This window comes from Synchiropus splendidus, chromosome 1, assembly GCF_027744825.2.
Source record: "Synchiropus splendidus isolate RoL2022-P1 chromosome 1, RoL_Sspl_1.0, whole genome shotgun sequence".
Classification (NCBI taxonomy): domain Eukaryota; kingdom Metazoa; phylum Chordata; class Actinopteri; order Syngnathiformes; family Callionymidae; genus Synchiropus; species Synchiropus splendidus.
Window position 1 is genome coordinate 58,308,609 of NC_071334.1, and position 23,281 is coordinate 58,331,889.

The 23,281-nt window shown below is 42.1% G+C and overlaps 5 protein-coding genes across 9 annotated transcripts; 4 read left to right on the forward strand and 1 right to left on the reverse strand.

Moving 5' to 3' along the window:
* The first annotated feature begins 558 nt into the window (after positions 1 to 558).
* On the forward strand, positions 559 to 5,965 carry c1h18orf54 (chromosome 1 C18orf54 homolog). Of its 4 annotated transcripts, none has more exons than XM_053845516.1 (15): positions 559 to 926; positions 1,475 to 1,636; positions 1,834 to 1,990; positions 2,106 to 2,273; positions 2,423 to 2,486; positions 2,664 to 2,718; positions 2,813 to 2,990; positions 3,186 to 3,283; positions 3,361 to 3,469; positions 3,538 to 3,630; positions 3,820 to 3,880; positions 3,969 to 4,029; positions 4,247 to 4,393; positions 4,480 to 4,535; positions 4,852 to 5,965. In XM_053845516.1, the coding sequence occupies exons 1-15, from the start codon at positions 912 to 914 to the stop codon at positions 5,036 to 5,038; spliced, it is 1,611 nt and encodes a 536-aa protein (XP_053701491.1). In that variant the 5' UTR covers positions 559 to 911; the 3' UTR covers positions 5,039 to 5,965. The 4 variants fall into 4 exon arrangements, with proteins under 4 accessions (XP_053701491.1, XP_053701500.1, XP_053701507.1 ...); XM_053845525.1 differs by having other exon boundaries at positions 3,972 to 4,029; XM_053845532.1 differs by having other exon boundaries at positions 562 to 926; positions 1,500 to 1,636.
* Positions 4,781 to 8,258, reverse strand: LOC128747551 (sperm-associated antigen 16 protein). The gene is made up of 3 exons (XM_053845501.1): positions 7,324 to 8,258; positions 6,911 to 7,015; positions 4,781 to 6,817 (listed from the first exon to the last, which is right to left on the reverse strand). Exons 1-3 carry the CDS (start codon positions 8,239 to 8,241, stop codon positions 6,170 to 6,172), a joined length of 1,671 nt encoding a protein of 556 aa, XP_053701476.1. The 5' UTR covers positions 8,242 to 8,258; the 3' UTR covers positions 4,781 to 6,169.
* A 65-nt stretch (positions 8,259 to 8,323) lies between these two features.
* Positions 8,324 to 17,104, forward strand: wdr91 (WD repeat domain 91). Of its 2 annotated transcripts, none has more exons than XM_053845488.1 (18): positions 8,324 to 8,598; positions 10,015 to 10,143; positions 10,261 to 10,440; positions 10,505 to 10,711; positions 10,805 to 10,888; positions 11,363 to 11,472; positions 12,725 to 12,896; positions 12,996 to 13,160; positions 13,453 to 13,640; positions 13,717 to 13,771; positions 13,843 to 13,938; positions 14,781 to 14,875; positions 15,043 to 15,184; positions 15,465 to 15,573; positions 15,749 to 15,861; positions 15,927 to 16,034; positions 16,161 to 16,250; positions 16,789 to 17,104. In XM_053845488.1, exons 2-18 carry the CDS (start codon positions 10,021 to 10,023, stop codon positions 16,951 to 16,953), a joined length of 2,202 nt encoding a protein of 733 aa, XP_053701463.1. In that variant the 5' UTR covers positions 8,324 to 8,598; positions 10,015 to 10,020; the 3' UTR covers positions 16,954 to 17,104. The 2 variants fall into 2 exon arrangements, with proteins under 2 accessions (XP_053701463.1, XP_053701455.1); XM_053845480.1 differs by lacking the exon at positions 8,324 to 8,598 and adding an exon at positions 8,673 to 8,993.
* Positions 17,105 to 17,766: 662 nt separating this feature from the next.
* ccdc82 (coiled-coil domain containing 82) lies at positions 17,767 to 20,674 on the forward strand. Its single transcript, XM_053882536.1, has 2 exons — positions 17,767 to 18,580; positions 18,686 to 20,674. Exons 1-2 carry the CDS (start codon positions 18,023 to 18,025, stop codon positions 18,824 to 18,826), a joined length of 699 nt encoding a protein of 232 aa, XP_053738511.1. The 5' UTR covers positions 17,767 to 18,022; the 3' UTR covers positions 18,827 to 20,674.
* A 230-nt stretch (positions 20,675 to 20,904) lies between these two features.
* Positions 20,905 to 22,660, forward strand: thap1 (THAP domain containing, apoptosis associated protein 1). Its single transcript, XM_053851084.1, has 3 exons — positions 20,905 to 21,081; positions 21,670 to 21,862; positions 21,988 to 22,660. Exons 1-3 carry the CDS (start codon positions 21,011 to 21,013, stop codon positions 22,372 to 22,374), a joined length of 651 nt encoding a protein of 216 aa, XP_053707059.1. The 5' UTR covers positions 20,905 to 21,010; the 3' UTR covers positions 22,375 to 22,660.
* The last annotated feature ends 621 nt before the right edge of the window (positions 22,661 to 23,281 follow it).

Consider the following 23,281-nt stretch of genomic DNA (forward strand, 5'->3'; position numbering starts at 1 on the left):
CCGATTCTTATTAAAGTATTCTTTAATATTCTTTGAAGACTTTAGTGCACCCAATCTTAAAATATGATTAAATATGCAGTAGTATAAAGTACAGGTCCAAACACCTATGGGGTTTCTTTTTTTGTATACCTTGCATATTTTCTTTACACGTCATTATTTAAAAAAATAATTTCTCATCTTGAATCATTTCGTTTTTTTGCTATCATCTTGTCATTTTATAAAATATAACTCTGCAAATTGTCAACTAATTCTCTTTTTTGTTCATCTATCTAATGCTCTAAAATACATTAGCATTAAAAACCAAATTTAAGAAACAAGAATATAGGGAGGCGCTTTGTCAGAACCCCAATTACTACTTTTCTACAAAAAAATCTCAATTCGTGAAGCATCAAAACATTACAGATGTTATATGAAAAAAACTATACGGAGTGATATCTTGTCTCCTTACTCTGACATCTATGCAAGCTGTACCACTGACGTCACTGACGGGCCTCCTCACCTCAGCCATGATTCCAGTCATCCATGTCATGCCAGAAAGCTTTTCATCATGTTCTTCTGACGTGTGAAATGAAAGACAAAATGCCGACACATCACCATTGCTATTATTTATTAATGCATGAAAGTGAATCTAGAAGGCACGCGGGAAGAAATAGTATTTTTACGTAAGATTTTAAAAGTGGGATAAATCCCTAAATTGTGCATTTAAATCAAAGATATAATTTAGTTTAAAAAGCAAAGCAAGTCGGTGTCTACATGTGTTCCCCTAAAAAAGGTCCGGGTGGTCGGCTTCCGAGCGGAACCTTACTTGGCCGCCGCCTCCGGAGCAAATGTTGTCGACCTGCTAACTTTCCCCGGGACACTTGAATGTTTACGATGTAGCGCTCTGTTTACGACTGGATTACGTGTCGATCATGTTGCATGTACAGGTTCGTAAGTGATTCTTTTGTGCGGTGTTTTTACGGCTTTGTTTCAGCATTAGTGATCTTTAGGGGAAGTGACGGCGTTTTTCTGTCGATAACTTTTTTTAAATGAGTAAACGTATCGACCAGATTGCTATAGCACTTGCAGCTAAGCCCATAAATAACAAGACACGAACAGTTACTAGTGCTGCTTCAGAGATAAAGGCTAACTCGTGGTGTCGGGGACTCACATATATTATACTATAATGACGGTGGAACTGACCGTCGAAGGCAGAGTGGTGTTATCGAAAAACTACGTTGTTTGCTCGACTCATTTGCTACAAACTACATTCGATCCTCTGAATGTTGTCAGCTTGATTTTAGCTTGGCCCATTCGGCCAACTTCCTCTCTCGATTCCATCAGTAGTTCACACTCATTCGTATTCTCTTGCATAGCAATGTGTTACGAGTCAGAAGTGAAACGTACACCACTGCAGTTGAGCGATTTTGATATACGTATACTTATATGTTAACATGATCCCTTTGGACTCAGTCATCCACGGTTGCTCTTTCAGTATAAACATGTTGTTGCTGTTCCAGCAAGCATGGAACCTGATGGATCTGCTGTTGAAGTGCTCTCTCCCGAATCAACAGTCACGACCTTGTTCTCGAACACTGGACACCTGAGGAGCACTCTGGTGCCTCACCTCAACAGTACCATCAGATACAATGAGAAGGTTTGGATTTCTGCTACACTCAGATTTACAAACTTACCACTTAACAAGTTCAAAATATGATCTTATTTCAGAATCTTCATTTTCTTTTACCTTTGTTCATCTTTAATATTGTCTTAGGACAAGCTTTAATAACTACTGTGCTTAGGAAATTAATGGAATTGTAAAACACTAACTTATTCTATATTTATTCCCCAAAGGACTATGATTCTGCTTCCGCAGTGTTGGACGCATACATTGCGGATTTTCAATGGAGTTGTCAGAACAGCGAATCTTTTACAGGTTCGTTGATTCTACCAGAAACTCCATCCTCAACCCCGACTAAACTGAGTAGGCGCACACCTAGAAGACAAGATGGTAGGATTCTCAAGTGTTGTTGCTTTCTTTCAGCCACTCATACATTAATATATGTGACTGTCAAACATACATATTGTTTATAGTGTGACGTCCCTAATTATGACCTCATTCAAAGTTCTGAAGGAGCGGTTGACTGCCACGGAGTTGGATTTCCTGAACCTCCCTGTCAGTTCTTTGCATCACAGAAGCAACAGAGACAGACACTCAATGACGACTGATGAACTCCTTGCCATTCCTCTCGATGGCTCAATGCCGGTGACCCACACGTCTGCCTTCATTCAAGGTGTGAATAACTACCCTGGGTCTCGAGTCCATTTCAGCCATGCGATGTTGAGTGAATTCTTATTGATGTCTTATATTTGATATATGATTCATAATGTCGGCCTTACAAACTGGCGTCTCACTGTGTTTATGTCCTCTCTTGTGTTTCAGGTCTTTCTCGTTCTAGAGTCAATCACACAGCGAGATTGGGTCACAGAGTTCAAGAGGGCTACAGGTTGGTACTTGCTAAAACGAATTTTGCTGTGGTGCTGTATATATATATATATATATATATATATATATATAATTTTATTTATTTATTTATTTTTTTTACATGTTCTCCAAATGTTTGTAGAATCAGGTTGCATTTATGTGCTCGTTTGCGGATCAAGATCATTTTCATCCTTCACAGGTGGAAAAGAGGAGTAGACGCAGCCACAGTCCAATCAGATCATTCCAAGCTCCAAGTAATCCACCCTCTTTCAGTCAATATATATATATATATATATGTATGTATATATATATATATATATATATATAAATATTCTGTCTGTCCCATAGCCCCCACTCAGTGTGTCGGAGTTGGATCCACCGTCCAGTCTCCATCAGTCACAGTGGTTTATGGGTCATAAAGAGGAAGTTCACCCTACCGATATCACCAGTCTTCCCATGAGGTATCCTGCGTGGCTACAGCGCTGCAAGCTTTACAAGCAGCACTCTGAATCAAACCACTGGGAAGGTGCTTGATCATGTTTTCACACTTTGTCATCATGTAACTTTCTATACATTCCTTCACGTGCATGAATTTCATAGCATTGCTTTTGCATCATGTCTGAGAGAACCTGCTGCAGTGATATGTATCTGTACACTGTTTTTGTTATGTGTGTTCCTCAATACCAAACAAAGTTGTGAAAATAAACTCCATTCATTTTAGGAACTCCTCCGTCTGGGATGAGGAGAGCAGGGATGGGTGAAACTTCATCCTGGGTCATGCATCCGGACAAGTGTGACTCTGTTGACATGTGTGCACTGGTGAGCGCTGAAGGCTGTAACTGGAATTCCTGTGTTTGTTTATCTAAGCAAAAAATAAATAAATAAATTGTGTCCAGTCACAGCACCAGAAGACTCTCAGAGATTTGAGACTGAGCCTGGCTGAACAGATTTATCTGCTCGCTACTGAGAAGCAATGTTCCCCTATCAAGGAGTCACTGCTCCGAGGTGAGACGTTTCTTCATACTTTTGTCTGTAACTGGTTTTGTGTTTTTACGTTGTTTATCTCTTGTTAGACAACAAACTGGAGCGTCTGATAGATAAGGCAGATCAAGTGTTGAACACTCTGTCTCAGACTTCTGGATTTGCAGACACTATTCTCGATCAAGGTGAGGTCGACAGTGTTCTTCAGTTATCAAGCATTCACAATGAGAAGCAAAGTGATAACAGCTACACATGGGTCTGTAGAAGTACTTGACATGCAGTTTTTTTGCTCAACTCTCTACTAAGCTGGAGACATACTCCATTTGTTGACTCAGTGTGCTGCAGTTCCTCTAACCGGTCTCATTTGTCATCAGGTAGCAGAGTTGTTGACCGCCCTGTTGACGCCACAGAGCCTCTCCATTGTTACTCCACTCTGTGAGATGCTTTTGTTGACTCTCCTTTTATTCAGCGCTTTCCGTGCTGCATGACCAAACATTGCTCATATCCCCAACGTTTGTTCTAGCAGGGAAGCAGCTGTAGCTGCAGCAGCCCCCGCTGGCCCTCGGACAGACTCAGGATCATTGGTGAGTTCCATCCCATTCTCCTGATTTGCATTTTTGTTTCTCTTTCTGCTCTGTCTTTGAATAATAGTAGTTATACTTTGGGTAATTAATATAAGGAAATATTTTGCTCATTAAATTGTGACTTGCTCTAAAAGAAAATCGTTGACTTCATGAGAATTTCATTCTTGGGAAAACTGTCATAAACTTTCAATCGGAATGTGTTGATGGAAAACATCAGGAGGAGGATGTAACCCGTGACCGGAAGCAGCCTGGTCCACTAGAAGCTCTCAAACAGATGATGTTTCGACTACAAGCCGTGGAGGCCGAACTTCAAAGACAGAGTCCGACATCAACTGTCAGTGATGCACGACCTCCGGGGCAGAAGGTAAACTCACCGTGTCTAGTTGATCAATTAAGAGTCTGGTTGGCAAAGGCGTGATGCCGCAGAGCTGTCATTTGTTTGTGTTTCAGAAAGGTGAAAGTAAAGCTAAGATGAAGAGATTGGATGAGGGGCCTTTACTTCAGAGGTGAGTTGACCAAACCTCAAATAACTCTTTCATAACTGCCCAAAATGCCATTTTAATATTTATTTTCAACTTAAATACTGTATAAGATCCAGAGTCTATGCATACCGTCCGAATGAAGATTTCATAATTTGTTGTTTCCATCTTCCATCCAACTTTGGGCGCGTGACTTGGCATGAATCGGTATCCATTCATGAAATGAGACAATGTGACTATTGGTATTTAGGTGCATGCTAATTAGTTCAAATGATTTAGGATGTTCTCTGGTAGAATTTTTCAGCTCTGCCTTTTGATCCCATGAATCCTTATTCATCTGCAGCACTCTACGTGACCTGAATCAAATGAAGCTGCGGGAAGTCAAGCCTAAACTGAAACCTGGTAACAAGGAGGAAGAAAATGACCCAGATGAAGGACACTGTTCTTCTCTATCTGCTGACGGATTCACATGTGAGGGAACTAAAAGTGAACTCAGCTTTACGCCAAGCAATCACCGTTGCCCCAGATGAGTTTTAAAAATGCACTAAGTTTATAAGCAGATCTGTTTATAGCAGGAGAGGTTACAAAATTTTTGGGTGTTCCTAGACTGTACTTACCAATGACAGTGTTATTGTCTTTGAGAGTTTTAAGATTAAAGATTTTGAGAGAATCCCAAGGCTAAAAAAGGACATCAGTATTATTCCAAATGATCAAGTCTGGATGTTGCTATGTATAGCATTTAATGCTCTTTACAGTAGGGCCAATGGAAACTATTTATTGGGTTGAAAATCTGAAATCATAATAACTCAGAGATGGTAGACTGGTTGGCCTGTAACTGAGAGGTTGTCGGTTCGATCACAGTTCGCGACACGTTTGTGTCATTGTGTCCCTGAGCACGAAACGTAACCCCGGTTTGCTCCTGGCAGTTCAGTTGACGCGCTGTTTCGCTGCCATCAGTGGGTTCATTGGTGACTTATTGTCAACCCTTTTGGTTGCTGGACAAGTATGGAGAGCGCTATATAAGAGCCATTTACCATTATTATTGTTACAAAGGCCATAGACAGACACGTGCCAACACTGACTCTGACCAAAACAGAAGAAATGCTGGCATCATGCCTGGCAGCGACCATGCCTGAAATGTATAAGACCGCCTTGTATGCTTTAAATATCTAAGTATATATTTCTAATATCAGACTTTTTCTGTTTACATTTTTTTCACTTTTTCTTTTGTGCCTGCCATCAACACTCTAAATGTACATATATATAGCAACATGATCATGAAGTCCCATGTTGAGATTGTTGAATCACTGTGATAACATACTGTTACAGAAATATTGTCCGCTTTTGAAGAAACATGTTGAACAATGTATAAACAAGCACTCCCCTTTGTCACCTTCAACACCAGTTGCTCAAAATATGTTGTATTAATGTTTTTTTAATCACTAATAAATTGTATTTTCTCGACTGTTGTTCCTTTAATTCAGAGAGCGCCGTGCCGAATGACGGAAACCGATGCTCCCAAATGAGAATGCGCAGGGAGGGAAAATAAAACTTGAAAAGTTTACAGGGCAAATGTGAACTTTTGTTGATGTGCGGGTAAAGGTTCACTGGCTCCAATTGGCCCCTGGACAGACAAAAGCATTCAAAAATATCTTTAAATGTCACATCCACATGTTGATCAACCCATCGGACCCAGATGACAACACCTTCTCCCCCTTGTGGTCAAAGATCACACTCTGGACGCTATCCTTGTGTCCTGACAAGGTGCTCACTGAGCTGGACTCCACATCCACCAACCTGACCAGACAGTCTTTACTGGCCACTGCCAGCATCTCCCCTGAGGGATTAAATGCCACCTGGCTTGCCCCTGCTGGCCCCGTGTCCACTGTCTTCAGTGCAGTCTCTGGCTTCCTGATGTCCCACAGGTAGATGAAGCCATGAGTGTCACATGAGGCCATCAGTCCTCCTGGTGGACCTAAAGCAGCATGGTTGCAGGGATACTGGTGACCTTGAAAGATGGTGGTGCATGTGCCCATCCTGACATCCCACAGCGCCAGAGTCTTATCCGCTGAACAGGTAAGGAGGGTGTTGGAGGACGGTACGAAGCGGACAGTATTGACAGTGCAGGTGTGGTGACGCATTGTCAGGCGACAGCGCTGACTGTTCAAGTCCCACAGCTTGGCAGTTCTGTCGGTGGAGCAGGATGCCAGGAAGTTGCCGCAGAAGCGGAAGGAACAGCCCCAGACTGGGTGCGTGTGTCCAGACAGAGTCAACAAGGAGTTTCCTAAAGCAACATCCCAGAGCTTCACCTGCCCGGGGGAAACAATGAGTCATATTTTGTTAGAGCGAAAAAAAAATAGCAAGCCTGTTGCTGAAGACTCATGACTACAAAAACAACTCACGGTTGCGTCTCCACTTGTTGTCGCCAGTTTTGAGCCATCAGGATGAAAGCTGCAGCTGGACAACCACTCCAAATGGCCATGACCTGTCTGCAACAGCTCTCCCTCCTGGAGTCAGTAGACTTGGTTAATGACTTCATGACTGTCGGCAGCTCTGCATGTATTATCATGTCTCATACACATCTTTTATTGTCTATTGGTATTATCATCTTATACTTAAACTCCAGGATAACCACTTTATGGCTGTTTTTTTTTTTTCATTGTAACCTTTGTGGGTGATGGGCAAACACAAATTCAGACGATCAGATTTTGATAAAAGCAAATCATGTACTATAAGTGCCCCCGGTGTTGCCCCATCGAGTTAAGAAAAACCTGGTTTGATGCGTGTGCTTTTGGAACTCCAGTGTGACAATCACCTTCCTTGGGGAGGTGGGAAGCCTCCACAGACTCCAGCTGCAGTCATCACTGACGGAGGCCAGGATCAGATGCTTGGGGTGCAGAGTGATGCCGTTGACTGGGAACTTGTGAGCAGTGATGGAACGTAGTCTACTGAAGAAGCCCGAGCCCTTCAGGACAGCCACCTGGTCCTGGTTCGCGTCGGTGGCTGGGCCCTCCGTGTCGCCGTGAGTCTTTGCGGTCTTGGCTCGAGCTCCGCGAGTGGCGCCCTTGTCTCTCCTGTGGAGAGTCGGGTGCCAGTATCTGTTCTTGATCCTGTCCTCGTCCAGTGTCAGCAGGATTTTGTTCCGCAGCGCTGACTGGTATTTGTCGTCCATCTTCTTCAGCACGGGTTCGTAGGACTTCAGGTGTATCTTCAGCGTCTTTACGTCTTCCATCAGTTTGTGTTTGCTGACGAAGACACGCTGGAACTGCAGCCGGTGGTAGTCCCGCTCCTTCTGCATCTTCCTCAGGCTGGCCCCCGCTGCCAGCACCTCCTTCCGGAGCTCCGCGGTCTCCTCCCTCACGGTCTTCAGCTCTGCCTCAAGCAGCTGCCGGTGAGTGACGGCATCCGGGATGTAGCAGAAGCCACCTGCCGCTGGAGTAACCAAAAGGTTTCTGGCAAGACGATGGAGCGCGGAGGTGTACCATTCCGTCTCAAAGCGGTCCAGTGTCCGGCTCATCCCGACCCTCCACAGGAAGTTCTTCAGAAAGTCGTCGACCGCTTCAGGGGTGGTCAGGACGATCTCCTGCTTGGACGACGCCGGTTTGATTTGGAAAGCCGAGCCGGCTGCTTTTCTCTTCGTCTCTCGGAAGTTCTCATCCTTAATAGAAAAGTCTCTCTCTGAGATGGCCTCCTGCTCAAACCCCGCTCCTCCGTGCTCTGTTTTCACAGACATGATTATTGCTCATCGGAAATTATTGTTTGGCAGTTGCTATGGACACTACGCATGCGCATACTCTGGCGCTTATATTTCATACATGCCGCTGTCCCGGAATTCATTCAACAAAGTCGCTGTATACTTTAATCTTGATATTCAAGCAACAGAAAAGAAATGTCCGGGGGCAGAATCAGTATTAGAATAAAATTTATTGCCGTGGTCAGTGGGGATCAGTGAGGATCCCACCAACTAGGAAAGTGTTTTGGAATAAAGTGCTGACAGAAAATATAAAATTGAAAAAATAAAATAAACAACAAAGGCTGTTCACGAATTCAACAGTCTGACGGCCGAGGGAAAGAAGCTTTTCCTGTGACGGTAGGTTCTGCTCTTGACCCATTTTCAAACGAAAATGAAAGACCAGTTTTTCTTATACAAACCTAAGACTGCTGTGTCTGTCATGACAGTAGCCACGGTAAAAATAAATCTAAATAAATAAATTACTATAAAAATAAACCAAGCGCGACTACGCTAAAGCCCCACCTCTACGTGCATACGTCACACGCATCACATGACGGTCAGGAGGCTGGGACAACAGGAAGAGGTTCCTCTTCGCTGGTGGAACTGTTGACCAAATGTTTTTATTTACATAATGTAGAAGGAGCCCACGAGGTTATTCTCGTTTAAATAATTGCGTCCATAAAGGACCGAATTCTGCTGCACTGAGACCGGACTTTATTATTAGGACGCTAATTTAAAGAGAATATCTTGAGGTATGTCTTTTCAAAAACTTCCGTGTATACATTTATTTTCAAAAACGAGTCAACGTACTTTGCTTGCGCGCATTCACCCATACAAAGTTGCGTATTCGTATCGTCTTTATCGTTATTCTGTTCGTCGTAAATACGAACGCTGCTAGCAATCTTGCATGCATGCTTTTTCTCTTTCATTTGGACCACAATATTTTAATGTGGATTAAGGCTTAAAATTGAATATGCTGCACGAACGAAGACTAATTCAAGTAACGTCAACGGTGTTGGTTGTTTTTCTGCCGTCAGAAGCAGAAGTCGTCTCGCTTTTGCATTTCCTGTCTGCTCGCTTAGCATGTTAGCCTCCTCCACTTTCACCTATGTTATACATCCGCTCTAAACTTCGTTTGTTACCTCCCTCTTTGGCTTTTTCCTGGGTACAGACATTTTTTCTGCTAACATGTCCTCCCATCTCACGCTGATAGACGTTTTTCTGCTCTTGTCTTTCCACTCCCATTGAAAACCTGCGCGTCTTCAACTCTGCCAGCTCAGCATCTTCTCCATGTCCCTGAACCGTACAGCATGACAGTTTTCACCACTGTCTTATAGACCTTCTCTTTCACTCAAGCTGATGCGTCATTTGACTCCCCACCTCCCATGAGCTCTATTGCTCTGAATGACGAAACTCAAATACTTTTTTTCTGCCTGTACTCCTAGCAACTTCACTTCTCCATACCTCTCATTTTCTCACATATTCTGGCTTCTTCTGTTCACTTTCATTCAGCATCTATTCCACTTCCACCTTGTTTTCCCGATTAACCACGGGCAAACATCATGGTCTGTAGTGTCCATCATAAATGAAAAGAGGAAGTGGTTGAAAGCTGATCTTCACTCCTACAGCACCTCACTACTCTCACTATCTTCATTCATGCTCTGCACTACCCTCACATGCTCCTCCATTTTCTATGAGTTTGATCCATGATTGACTAGTAACCATTGTTATAGAATACAACAGCGCTCCTCATCATTTTTTCTTCTTCCGCAGCTCAAGATGGGAACTGCAGTGGAACGGACCGACGAGCATGTGAGAGAGTATCTGATTTATCGAGGCTTCACTAGCACCCTGAAGCACTTGGACAGTGAGATCAAAGCAGACAAGGAGAAAGGCTTCAGGGTACACATTATGAAAGCATTTCCTCTCATTACTCATGTCTGCTGTTAATCATGGGCAGTGTCTCTGGAGAATGGTTGGTGGTGATGGTGAACACTGTGCACTGTGTTTCATTTTCAGGTGGATAAAATCATCGATCAGCTTCTGCATTTCATCCAGAGCTTTGATCTGAATGGTCTCAAGGAGTACTGGCTATATTTGGATCGACGCCTTTTCAGTAGGCTGGAGGACATTTACCGGTCAACAGTCAACAAACTGAGAACCAGCTTGTATCGGTACTATGTCATCAACACAGTTCAGGTAACACTATACAGAGAGGCAGTGGAGCAATTGTTTGAGATGTTAAAGTAACATGTTTTTTTAGAGAGGAAACATGGAGAAGACTCAGGAGTTCTTCCAAAAGCAGGCACTGGAGCTGCAGGGTCAGACAGAATGGCGCGATTGGTTCATCCTGCCATTCATTCCAGTCCCTGAGCAGAACCCTGCCTTCTCCCCGTATTTCTCCCGTCAGTGGTCTGATACCTTCTTGGTTTCCTTGCACAACTTCCTGTCTGTGCTCTTCCAGTGTATGCATATCCTTCCACTGGCAAAGTCAGAATCTTGTTTTAGGATTACCTATTTGAGTCATTGTCTTTCTGTCTGTACACTCCTTAACTGTTTATTACCTCAGCCAGTTCTGCTCAGTTTTGATGCTGAAGTCCAGAGGTCGACCAGCCTGACCGAAGAAAACGAACAGCTGCGCCAGAAGGTGAGCGCAGAGATGCGCTAACATCTTTAGTACACGCTGTATGAGTAGACACTTGTGGCTTTTTTCAAAATCTTAGAAAGACCTACCTCAAATCCTGAAGATGAAGCATAAAATGCCACGACCAAAACAAAGTTTTTCTCATCAAGAGATAAGCTTGTTTTTGGCAATGGCTCATGCCCTAACATTAGTTCAATGAATCTATTATTTGAGCAATGTGATTTAAACCTTTGGCTATCATTATTCTAAACGTTGCAGGGTGTGATGGCAGTGCTTTTCAGTGTTGGCCTGTAATAAAAAAATGTTTAGAATTGGATTCTTTTGAGTTTGCCATGTATGTTATAGTCATGTTATTCATGGTCTAGCTCTGTAACTACTAGTCATAAAACAGAAACATTCAGAACAATATAAACAATCACAACAATGCATCTGAGAGATTCTCACCTTCAAGAGTCTCTAACTGGCTCTTCTTAACAGCTCTTCGCCCTGCAGCTGGAGAACCAAGACCCATTGGACGGAGATGAGAAGAATCACCACAAGCTGCCGCTGTACGTCCAGAACATGGATCGACTGGGAGACACTGAGCTGTGAGACACATACTCCACTGTCTTTACTGATGTCTCTCTCCATAGGTAGTTAGCTGCCTGTTTTTCCTCTTTTATTATGTCATATACAAACACCCAAACCAAAACTGTGTCTTCGTGCCAAAAAGGTTTCCACTTTTAGAGTTTTTAAATGAAAAGTCACTTACCTGTTGAAATGTATGAGATTTCGTGTTGCCTAAGAGTATTGAGTATTGATAGTTTGTTTTCCTTGTATATAGATTGGTTGGACTTTTTCGAACTCCCCAATGACAGAGACTTCTGTTTACGTTTTTGAGTCAAAACATTATCTGTATGAAAGTTTTGACTATTTTAATCAAGATCTAAATCTGAAAGAATTGTACGTGTGTGTGTGTTGGCTTTATCGATTATGAAGTGAGGTAAGGGATATCCTGTTTCTTGGATGCTCTGATTTTCGTTCACCTTCTATCCTGATTGAAGTATTCGTTGCTTAGTGAAGTTGTATTGCATTTCAACAACTGTATCTATATCTGAGTCAAAATTGAAGCACTTTAAAGCAGACTAAGCTGCTTTTATTTTGTATTTATTGATATAAATTATATCTTTTAACAAATACTAAATTATTGTTACAATATTCATGTCTAACCATGTGTTCTGTGATGTGGTTAATGTTGCCAAATAAACAGTTCACCTCATGAATTGTTGTATCTTGAATTTTTTTTTCTTTAAAGAGCTAAATTTGTAGTGCACAGTGCAATCGCCACATACCATTGTCTGATAAAGCAATAATGTTTTAATAAATGATTATTTGTTTACATTTACAGGACACTACTTGACATTACAACAATGAATGAAAAAAGTAAAGAAAGCTGTTAGCTATTATGAACAGACAATGACATATTTAACACTAGCTATAAAGTGCTGTGTTTTGCATTGAACCTGGAGGATTTATAAACATGATTTTGAGAGTTCAAAGTGCACAGACTTCACTCAACAATATTTTAGTGGGCTCATTTTGAAACTGCAGCCTGGAAATAATTTGTTTAATTTGATATGTGATTGATGCAATAAATGCAATATACATATAGCAATGTATAGTTGTCCACATTGTGGAAAATGTCAATGTTTTGTCAAATATTTTGTTCTTGCTGGTTAACTTTTAAGGATTTAATAGCTGTAATAGTATTAAAAATTTCAGTCCTGTCCTCACAAAAAGGAACCTGATAGTGTTATCTAACATTCCCTCTCCTAACTGCTTTTTTTTTTTTCCCTCTAGGGATTTGGTGACAAGTCAGCGTGTGGTCAGCGCTGCCACAACTCCCTCGCGAAATTTCTTCTCTACGTTCTTACCGCAAGGTCGGCGTACACCCGGGAAATCGGTTCAAGTTGCAGCCGGAGCATCACCAAATCAGGCAACAGTTGGAAGGAAGGAATTGACACCTAACCAGGTGGGACCAAAAATCCTTTTTTTAGAATGTCCAGATTAAGTTCTGGTCATGTTTTTCATTTTCATTACCCGTTTTTTTTTTTTTTTTTTTTATATAAAGGGTGCAAGGTCAAAAGACACAGTACAGACGAAGGAATTAAAATCTTCCTCCAGTCTGGAGCTATCAAGCTCCTCACCTCAAACAAACCTGCAGGCACATTCCAGACACAAGAAGATTCAGGACCATGAGAAAGAGAGGAAAGAACTTCTATCCAAACCAAATCAGGTGCGTTGCAAATGGGGGGAAATACATTTCATTTTAGGCCAAATCGCCTAATAGACCACAAGAATCTGTTGGTATTTTGAGGATTTTTCCTCGTGCATGTTTGGCTTTGGGGGCCAAGAGATCGATGTTTCATGGTATGATTAAAAGACTTCGTTGCAAAATGTGCCAGTCAAATCAATGTACAGAAAAGCAGTTTAATAGCTGTTCAACTCTGAATTTATAGTTTCAATGTTTTAAATTGCAGTGATGGAACCAATAAGAGAATGATCAGCTAAATGTGTCCCTCCTCCAGGTGTCTGAGAGAAAAGCAGATCCGGTGGAGGTGGACCTTTCCTCAGAGAATACGGTCGAAGCGCACGACTCCACCTCCTCCGTCAGCAGAGCAGCAGGAGAGGGAGGAAGTCTCTCTGTGGAACAGCCTTTTATCAAACTCAGCCAGGAAGAATATGGAGAACACCACTCTTCTATAATGCACTGCAGGTCTCTCTAGAATGTTGGACGTCTCTGGTCGGGTGTTTAAGATCCAGAATCCTCATTTCAAAATCTGTTTTTTCAGGGTTGATTGCTCCGGACGCCGAGTTGCCAGTTTGGATGTTGACGGTGTTATTAAGGTGATGAATATGGCTGAGATTGTGAGAGGAGGATTCATTTAAACCCAAGTCAACTGTTTGTTTTCCCCCAGGTGTGGTCCTTCAATCCCATAATGCAAACCAAAGCCACCATCATGTCCAAATCTCCGCTGCTGTCGCTGGAGTGGGCCACCAAACCAGACCGCCTGGTAAGACCAGATCCGCTGGTCATCAATTACAATATCAACAATTTCCCCGCTGTGGGACAAATGAGTGACATCTAATCTTATCTAACAAATATGAGTGCAAAAACTAGTTTAACACAATAATAATAATAGACATATTGTGTTCCATTTGATTGTGATTCAAATGCTTTGATGTCAACAGGTAAGAAGGAAATCCAAATAACACCACCTCACATACTGAACAGTGAAAATCTGACAAGAAAATGTGCACTAGCATGTACGTGCATTTGGAGTATACAAGTGTAAAACATGACTCAGCATTGCAGACACTGTCGCTAAGACACACACCTAATGAATAACAGTGAGTGAGAATGGAGCTGGGCATATGTTCTCTTCTCAGTCAAGAATTACGTTATGTTTAATACTGGTTACCACTTCCAGCCCATGGGGCGTTGCCAGTTCCAGCCCGGTTCCCTTTGGCCCATGTGCATCCCATGTCACTAACCGCTAATATAATTCTTACGTTTTGTGTATTAAAAATATCTCTAAAACTATGATCAAATATTCTCAATTGTTTTGGTGTCGCTCAGTCATGTGCGGTTACTTTACATTAAATGCGCATGACACACATAGTGCCCCTTCTGGCGAGGTGGTGAATCGTTTCAGAGAATTTGCTGAATCGATTCTGGATTGGGGAAAGGTAGAATTGTGTTGTGTGGATCAGAACACAATTGTCCGATATAAAGACCACTCTTTATGTATCTACAGTAGATCTCAAGGCAATGTTTCAACGTCACACAGGTAGGAGCTGAGTCGCGTTGCACTGCCTCAGTTACTCATCTGCCCTGTCTTGTTTGTGTGTTTAGCTCTTGCTTGGCAGTGGTGCTGGGACTGTGCGACTGTACGATACTGACGCCAAGAAGAATCTGTATGAGATGAACATTGATGAGTCTCATCCACGGTAAAAACATCTCAGTTACATCCTGGTATCAACTAACCACAGATTTTTCAGTTTGAATCTGTTTGTCTCCACCAAACACAGTTAGGGCTGCTGTTCCTCATGCATGCAACCACAACGAAACACTTGTGGACTGGTTTCCTAAACTTTTCCAAAACTTTTTCCCTCAGGATTCTGTCTCTGGCTTGGAGTCCCAGTGGTTCATCATTCGTCTGCTCCGCTGCGGCTCTCGGCGTCGAGTCCACTCCACGACTTCCTCTTCCAGTTTCAGGGCGCCTGCTGCTCTGGGACACCAAAACTGTCAAACAACAGGTAGTTTGTTTCAAAAATGTAAACGTGGTCCTTCATTCTTCTTTGATGTTTAACTTTGTTTCCTTATGCATAACACTGACTTGGTGTGTATTGTCTATGATTAACTTTCAGTAGGAGCCTTGCTTATTTGGAATCATACAGTTCAATTGAGATTTAAACATAAAAAAATAAAATCAAAATATTAGCATGTATTGCTTTCTCATGTTCCTGTAAATTTGCTACCATTATAAAATGCATTTTCTTGAAGGAACATTTCCTTTTTCCTCCTCTTTTTCTGCAGCTGCAGTTCTCATTGGAACCTGAGCCAGTTGCTATTAACTGCACAGCCTTCAACCACAATGGGAACCTGCTGGTGACTGGAGCTGCTGATGGAGTCATCAGATTGTTTGGTGAGTGTTGGTCTGCTTCGAGTCAAGGGTACTTCACCATGCCACTTTGAAAACGTACCATGTCTGTTCTCACTGAGGTTATACTTTTTTATTATGTTATTCAGTTTCAGTTTTCTAGTGTTTTAGTCATAGATGAAAAATGAAACCAATCTCATTCAACACCTGCTGTCCATAGATATGCAGCAGTACGAGAGCGCAATGAGCTGGAGAGCTCACGACGGAGAAGTCTACAGCGTGGAGTTCAGCTATGATGAAAACACAGTCTTCAGTATCGGGGAAGATGGCAAGGTGGGCATTCGCTACTGTCACGTCTGTGCACGTGTAAGACCATTTCAACGTGCTTGTCTTATCAGTTCATACAGTGGAACATTCATCGATGTGGAGTGAAACAGGCAGAGCAGGTCGTATCCCGGGACGCAACAGGACCCTTCGTCTTGTCAGGATATAGCGGATACAAACAGGTGCGTGTGGTTTGACCAAGAGCACATCATGAGTTCTGAAATAAGTGTCTAACCAGCCAAGTGAAATTGGCTTTGTGCCACAGCAGTTTCACATTTTGAAGATCTGATCTTTGGACCTTTACTTAGGTTCAGGTCCCCAGAGGTCGACTTTTTGCATTTGACTCTGAAGGACAGCATGTTCTGACATGTTCAGGCACGGGAGGAGTCATTTACCGGGTAAATGAAACACTTTTTTCTGTTCAACAGCATATTGTGAAGGAAATGGAGAAATTTCACTATAATATATTGTGGTAGGAAGAGAAATAGACATTTGTGACACTGCAGTTTCTTTCTTTCTCAAACTTTCTCAGATCTCCATCTAACTAAATCCCCACTTCCTTGTTTATTGTGTATTTTAAGTATGAAATAAATTGAGGTAACTCTGTCACCTGTTTTTTTTTTTTTTTAATAGAATATAGCGGGTTGTCCAAACCGGTCCAAGAGCCTCAGTGGGTGCAGGTTTTTGGTTTGGACACCCCTGCATTGAATAGAAAATAACAAATCTTAAGATCCAGGTTTGAAGGTTTTGATCGAATCATGCATTGAAAGGTCGGCTGTGTGTTGTTTCACCGCCAGTATTTGTCCAACTACAAAACATAATATGCGATGTTAACATTAACATTCGTACTATTTATATTCTACAACTTCATTATTCAACTTGTGTGTTTCAATGTACTAACCTGTCGCTTTTCTGTCGCTCTACTTCCGTGTCCAGTTGACAAATAAGGAACCAGCTCTGGAGAGTGTGTTGTCTCTAGGCGGACACAAAGCCCCGGTGGTTACAGTCGATTGGTGCTCAGCAGTCGACTGTGGTACCTGTCTGACTGCCTCCATGGATGGAAAGATCAAACTGAGCACGCTCCTGGCACAGAAGTCATGATGCCTGCGTGTATGAATACAGCTGAAATATAAAGGTCACAGGGGTGGGAAAAAATCAGTTACTGATGGAATCAAGAGATGGTCAACATTTACATAATGTCATAGATACTTGTGAATTCATTACAAGATTAAACTCTCTGAGAAGTTCTGCACACTGTGTTGCTTTTTTCAGTTGGTCTCTATTGGTTTTATAAAAACTGATCTTTGTGATGAGACAGCTCAGCCTTGGTCATTTTTAATATGGTCTTGACTGAATAATTGTACAGTCCAAAGACAGCTTTTTATGTCAGAAGCAGAAACGTCGCCCCATAGAGTGACGTTTTTAAGTGCTCCTTAAATGCATTAATGTGCACCCTGGCCAAAGGCAGATGGGAGCTGAGAGCCCCCACCAAACATGCAAACATTAAATTAATTTGGATTTAGTAATATATTGCACACCAACGGGTAACTGACTATCGTTTTGTTATTAGTTTTATAATTATTTGGATTGCCCACATCGTAGCTATTTGAGAGAGTCTGACAAGTAAACAAACTTATTTTAAGATGAAGCCATTTGTAGACTAAAATTTTATTATGAAACAAATGTTCGAGGAATTTACGTTATGAATCACCCTCCCATAAAAGTGAAGGTTTAATTAACAGATAGCTGAAATGGTAATGCTGAATCTATTTTTTAATGTCACAGTCCCAATTTTACGGATCTAAAAACAAAGCTGGAGGTGGTGGAACACTCGCCAACCCGTTACTTTTGGTTCAAGATTTCACTCAGGGGGGCGCTGTGGTGCCATCAATAGTTCACCGCAGCGAAGAAGTAGTCTGGGACGTCACAACAATAACACAGCTAGCCGCAGCTGGGAGGAAACCTGCGAGCAAGGTCTTAAAACAGCAGCAGCGGTAGGTTTTAGGTGACGCGCTGCCATAAGAGTGTAAGTAAAGGTGACGTCGTGGATCGGTGGAGTTCATTGTCGCATTTTTAAGTTGTGGTGGTTGCGACGCACGTATAGTTGCAGGTTAGCTTGTTGGGTTCTGCCTCCGTTTGATGTCAGCGGGCTGTGCTACCGTCTGCAGACATGGAGAGTTTGTACAAACGGAAAATGTTCGCGTCTATGCGAAAAACGAAAGTCGATGCGTCCAAGAAGCGTCAAATCGGCCTGCCTGCGTCCATCCTCGACGACAGTGACGAAGGTTCCTTCTCGTCCTCCTCCACCTCTGGATCCCAGTCCGACTTCCAGAGCTCTCCAGAGGAAGACAGCGACCAGGAGGACCGGGAAGGGAGCGAATCGGGTGCGACATCCAGTGACGACAGTCGCTCCGTGACTCGCAGAAAGCGCTCGTTCCTGGGCGGCGATGACAGCTCCTCGTCCTCCACAGAGGAGGATGACGACGACGATGAGGAGGAAGAAGACGGGGCGCATAAGAAGGGGGTGAGTCAACCAAAGAGGAGCGTCGCCCCGAAGAAGCGCAGTAGGGTTCAGCGACAGGAAGACTCAGATTCTGAACATGCTGATGAGAAGCGGAGAGACGAGGAGGAGAAGGCCAAAAGGCGACAGAGACACAACAAACTGCTGGCGCTGTCACGGAGGATGAAGGCCCGGGTCCCGAACCGGCGGAGGAGCCGCCCCAAGCAGGTAGAACGCATGCAGCTTCCCGGTTACAAGTATAGATTTCCGGAGGGCTATCACCATAAACTGTTTTTTTCTGCATTCTGATCCATTTTGAAATGTCATTTTTAGGAAACGGGTGATGATGAAGAGTCCAAAGACGCTGAGGAGGAAGCCAGAGAAGATGTTGGAAAGAATGGCAGCAAGAAAGTGGCAGACCAAGACGGTGGGGAAGATGAGGAGGGAAGTGAGGACGAGAAGGGGAAGGAATAGACTTATTCGGACAACTTTGTCGAGTCTAAAAACAAAAAGAACTTTCATTGGTTGTACATTCTGTACAGGTTTTTTTTTTCTTCAGCACCACTTAGTGGATGCAGCGTCTCGTCATCTAGTCACAGATAGAAACTGTACTTGTTGACAAAATGAGGGTGAAAAAATGCCTCTTTATGTATTTCAAGACATTGGAAAACTCCAGAAATGATGTCTCAATGACTATATAAGTTTACTGGGAGTTCATAGTGCTCCAGACAAAAAAAAATATACGCTCCAGTTTATGTTTTTATTCTTTGGTTTGATGAAATTCCAGAATCCTTGCCCAAATCCAGACCATAACATTGTACTAAGTATATTTTATGGTGTACTTATACCTGTAACTCTGCTGCAGCATAAAACTTTCCTTTTCCTGGTTATTTTACCAAGAAAACTGTCCAATGGTACTTTGTTTTTCTTGAAGAAACTCTTTGCACAAGTTTCTTCTACATCTTGGACTGTTTTGCATTGCTCTCTTCTGAATATAGTTCCTTGACATTTGAATGATGGTCAGAAAAAAAATTATGCTGTTTCTACTGTTACTATGTTTTGATATATTGGGGGAGGGTAAAATCAAAGTCATGGCTGTCGACATGTCTTAGCTTTAAGATAGTTAGTTGTACCTTCTTATGAAGTAAAACATTTTGTTTAGGGAGGTGATTCCAAACAAGCAGAATGGCTTCACCATGGAAGATCTTACAGATATTTGCTGCACTGTAATATTTAACCAGTCGCATCTGCGATTGCTTGTGAGAGATGTACAGATGGAACACTCAGATTTAGATGTTGATGTGTTGTGAAGCTGGTTCTATTGCAGTTAAAACATTGTTTTTTAAACTGGAACCACAACTAGAAACAGTTAAAGACAAAGTACATTGTGTGTTTCAAGTTAATACAGTATTTTTACTTTCTCTGTCTCTGCCTATCTGAAATTGATACTTGTGAGCAGGTGGGCTGATTTTCGAGTTTGGACTAACCTCACTAGACTTTCCCTGTTGTCAGTGAAGCCATACACAACATTATTATTGTTGAAATTGAAGACCGTATAATTTTCCACCACGGGGTAACTGACTGTCATTGTGAGTAGAATTTTTCAAGCTCAAATGATGTGAATAACACATATTTGTGAAGAGAAAGAAGTGAAATTACACCCGAAGCTGTGTATGTTTCATATTTTTTTGGCATATTAAAATACATCAGTGGCTGTTCTAAAAAAACGTGGCAGATCAACCACGTTGCAATATGTTTCTTTGGTGTTTACTGATTTCATTTGCGCGTCAGCTGAATGTAAATATTTTGTAAGCAGCAATAGAAATAAGGGGCTGAATATTCAAAACTAACAAGACTAAAGCACTTGATGGTAGGAATACACAGTATCACACGTTCATCTATAATGCAAAAATAGTGTAAATGTTAATGGGGATATAAATGAAGGCAATACACTTGAATAACAGTATGTATTGTATATATGCCTTTTTGGAAGCTCCTGTTGACACTTATCCTTAGGTGAAATTATGATGTAACGTTTTTACATAACATATTTGCTTTCATTTCAGTGTTTTTATGTTCATGCGAGATGAGTTTCTCATCTGAATTACCGATATGTAATTGTGCATTTAACCATGGGCATAAAAAGAAGACCTACAGTCTAACTGCTAGCAACACCGCCACAAGGAATAAGTCAATTGTTATTGAAATGGATCATATTTTCTTATAACTGCCGTATATTTCCTTTTTGTGTGAATTGTTTTGCTGTTTTGAGCCATGCTTTGTGACGCTACATGCAGTATTGATAATAAAGGTTCAATTTCATGACCGATGAATTGTTCATCCTCCGAGTTTTGAAGTTTATTCTATCCACAAGAATGTTTAAACGAAATATTTTTTTTTACTACGGTTGATATTACAATTGTTTTCATAGTCGCGTCACGCTCGTCTTAACTTACATGTGTTGACGAGCAGCAATATCAAGTAGCCAATTGACGCGCAAAATGGGGATCATGTGACAATTCATAGTGACGCATGGTCCGCCATGATTGTTAGTGGCAGTGAAGCCTGCGCCGTGGACCATCAGAGGTGAGAGCGGAGTCCTGCTCTCCGTGCTGTGAGTTTTCCCCGGGCTTGCACTTGCACCATCCGGCTGTAACCATGGTCCAAACGTGTTCAGCGTATGGTTGTAAGAACAGGTACCACAAAGATAAAGACATCTCTTTTCACAAGTAAGTTCACTCCCGCCCGTTAAAACGTGTAGCGGCGTAAATTGTTAAGTTTTACGACACTGTCCTGGTGACGCCATAGACAAAACCTGTTTGACAAAACTGTGTTTTTTAAAAGTTATGTCTTGTATTGTGTAATATTTGATGTGTTACCTTTAACGCTTTTGATACTCAGTTTTGCCTCATTTTCGCGGTGAATTCGGCTTTAATGTACATGCAAAATAAAGCTCTCGTTGGATAAAACCATGGCCAAGTTCATGAGCTGCAGCCCATGAACGACCACAACATGCAAGTGAAAGTTAGCTAAGTAAATTGCCATGTTTTGTATAAACATTTGCTTACATCTTTACTGTGTATATTTATGAACCGAATGGTGGTACTCCATGTGAAATAATTAAATAATCAACAGAATGAAATACATTGACTTCTGATGAATATAAATGGTCAGTTACAGCAATTCTATCTGGCTGACGTCAATAAGGTGACACGTGGAGTGTGTTCTGCAACAGATCATATTCAAATAACTGTGTTGTGTCAAGGCCTATAGCTTACGTCATTCTGCAATTGATATTTTCTTTCTAATGTGAACAGGTTTCCACTGGCCCGACCCGATGTTTGTAACAAATGGGTGACTGCCATGAGAAAGACCAACTTCAAACCAACCAAATACAGCAACATCTGCTCACAGCACTTTACCAAAGACTGTTTCAAAAGAGAGTGCAACAACAGAGTGCTGAAAGAAAATGCTGTGCCGTCACTTTTCACGTTCAACCTCAGCATCAAGGTTATGTACATCCTTTTTCATTCATGCAGAATTGAGGTCATGTTGCAGTATGTCAGGTCAAAGTGATGTTTAGAATATTGTTGACCATGAAGATGTAACTCAACGCAACCGCCTCTCTGTCACAGTCAGAGTCCCTGGATCCCTTCCCCACAGATCTCCACTTCCCTCTGTCTCTCCCTTTAACCACCGACCCACCGGAGGAGGAGGAAGAGGGTGATCCTTGCAGGAGTTTAGTCGACATACGCAGTGACACAGCCTCCGTTACTTGTGATCACAACTACACCGCCGAGGACTCGGCGCAGCAGAAGAAGCAAATCGAACAGCTGGAGGAGCAAGTGGCGCATTTAAAAAAGAAGCTGAAGTCTGCACAGCAAAAGTGTCGCAGACAGGAGAGAACGATCCAGAGGTTGAAGGCGGCCTGTAAGACAAACATGGCTGACGTGAACGCGCCGGCTACATTCAGCAAGGGATACGTCATACTTCGTTCCTCGGAGTCGGTGGCCAACTTGTGAACTTTTAAAACAAATTGCTGAGGGAGTTGTTTTATTTCTTATTACACAGCAGGTGACCGGAATAGTGAATTAATTTTCACAACAATTCAAATTATTCTTATTTAGTATGTGAACTGAGTTTGTTTGCTGTTATTAGCAAGTGTTGTTACTATATATCTGGCTGCAAACTGGACCCTCACACTTGACTGTACATGTCAAAGCCTCGATGCTCAAGTCCACAACAATTCTTTAGCCATTAAGTGGCTGTTTTCTTTGCCTTAAAGGAAAATAAATTGTTGAAAACACATTTGTGTACTTCTACATCATCTGTTGTGGCGTACAGAAGAAGGTTAAGGAGGATGTCATTTTGGTTAACTGCTATCTATAAATACGCTAACCAGAAACCAAATTTGTCGATCAGTTCCAACCTGGGTTCAACCCAAAAAATGCACTAAATCGAGAAAGAGTGTGTGAGACGGTGCTCCAGTGTATATATAAATGTTGGTTGTTTTATCAGTGCTACCGTTGATATATGATACCGTTCATTTGTCTCTCAGTACTGCTGTATTTTGTCCTCTATGGTCGACTATGAAACGTACATATCAATGTCCAGCAGGCGGCGATATAGATCTTCAGACATCAAACCAGCGCACAAAAATGACACCTCCTCGAGCAAAATAACTTTGTTTTTTCAATCAAATTGATCAGTTCAACCCTGTTGTCCACGTAGAAAGACATTTTTTTCCTTCAGATTGACCAGTGGCCAGTAATTTAGCTTTAAAAAAAACCCTCGCTTTTCAAATCATGCAATGTGCAGCGTCACCTGTAGGGGGCGCACTCCGCCTCCTCTCCGACCTCGACCTTCCACTTTTGAGAGCAGCAGACCTCTGTGGCCCCTGGTCTGATGCAGGAGGACGTGTGCAGTCAA

Bases quoted from the DNA above. Each gene is read 5' to 3' on its own strand.
- wdr91 (XM_053845488.1), top strand. From the start codon at position 10,021: ATGGGAACTGCAGTGGAACGGACCGACGAGCATGTGAGAGAGTATCTG. The intron at 11,473-12,724 runs GTGAGACACATA...TTTTCCCTCTAG, and splicing joins CGACTGGGAGACACTGAGCT to GGATTTGGTGACAAGTCAGC. The intron at 13,161-13,452 runs GTGCGTTGCAAA...TCCCTCCTCCAG, and splicing joins TTCTATCCAAACCAAATCAG to GTGTCTGAGAGAAAAGCAGA.
- LOC128747551 (XM_053845501.1), bottom strand. From the start codon at position 8,241: ATGTCTGTGAAAACAGAGCACGGAGGAGCGGGGTTTGAGCAGGAGGCC. The intron at 7,016-7,323 runs GTGATTGTCACA...TACTGACTCCAG, and splicing joins TTCCCACCTCCCCAAGGAAG to GAGGGAGAGCTGTTGCAGAC. The intron at 6,818-6,910 runs GTGAGTTGTTTT...TCCCCCGGGCAG, and splicing joins CAACAAGTGGAGACGCAACC to GTGAAGCTCTGGGATGTTGC.
- ccdc82 (XM_053882536.1), top strand. From the start codon at position 18,023: ATGGAGAGTTTGTACAAACGGAAAATGTTCGCGTCTATGCGAAAAACG. The intron at 18,581-18,685 runs GTAGAACGCATG...TGTCATTTTTAG, and splicing joins GGAGGAGCCGCCCCAAGCAG to GAAACGGGTGATGATGAAGA.
- c1h18orf54 (XM_053845516.1), top strand. The intron at 2,991-3,185 runs GTGCTTGATCAT...CATTCATTTTAG, and splicing joins TGAATCAAACCACTGGGAAG to GAACTCCTCCGTCTGGGATG. The intron at 4,030-4,246 runs GTGAGTTCCATC...GGAAAACATCAG, and splicing joins GGACAGACTCAGGATCATTG to GAGGAGGATGTAACCCGTGA.
- thap1 (XM_053851084.1), top strand. From the start codon at position 21,011: ATGGTCCAAACGTGTTCAGCGTATGGTTGTAAGAACAGGTACCACAAA. The intron at 21,082-21,669 runs GTAAGTTCACTC...TAATGTGAACAG, and splicing joins AAAGACATCTCTTTTCACAA to GTTTCCACTGGCCCGACCCG. The intron at 21,863-21,987 runs GTTATGTACATC...TCTCTGTCACAG, and splicing joins CGTTCAACCTCAGCATCAAG to TCAGAGTCCCTGGATCCCTT.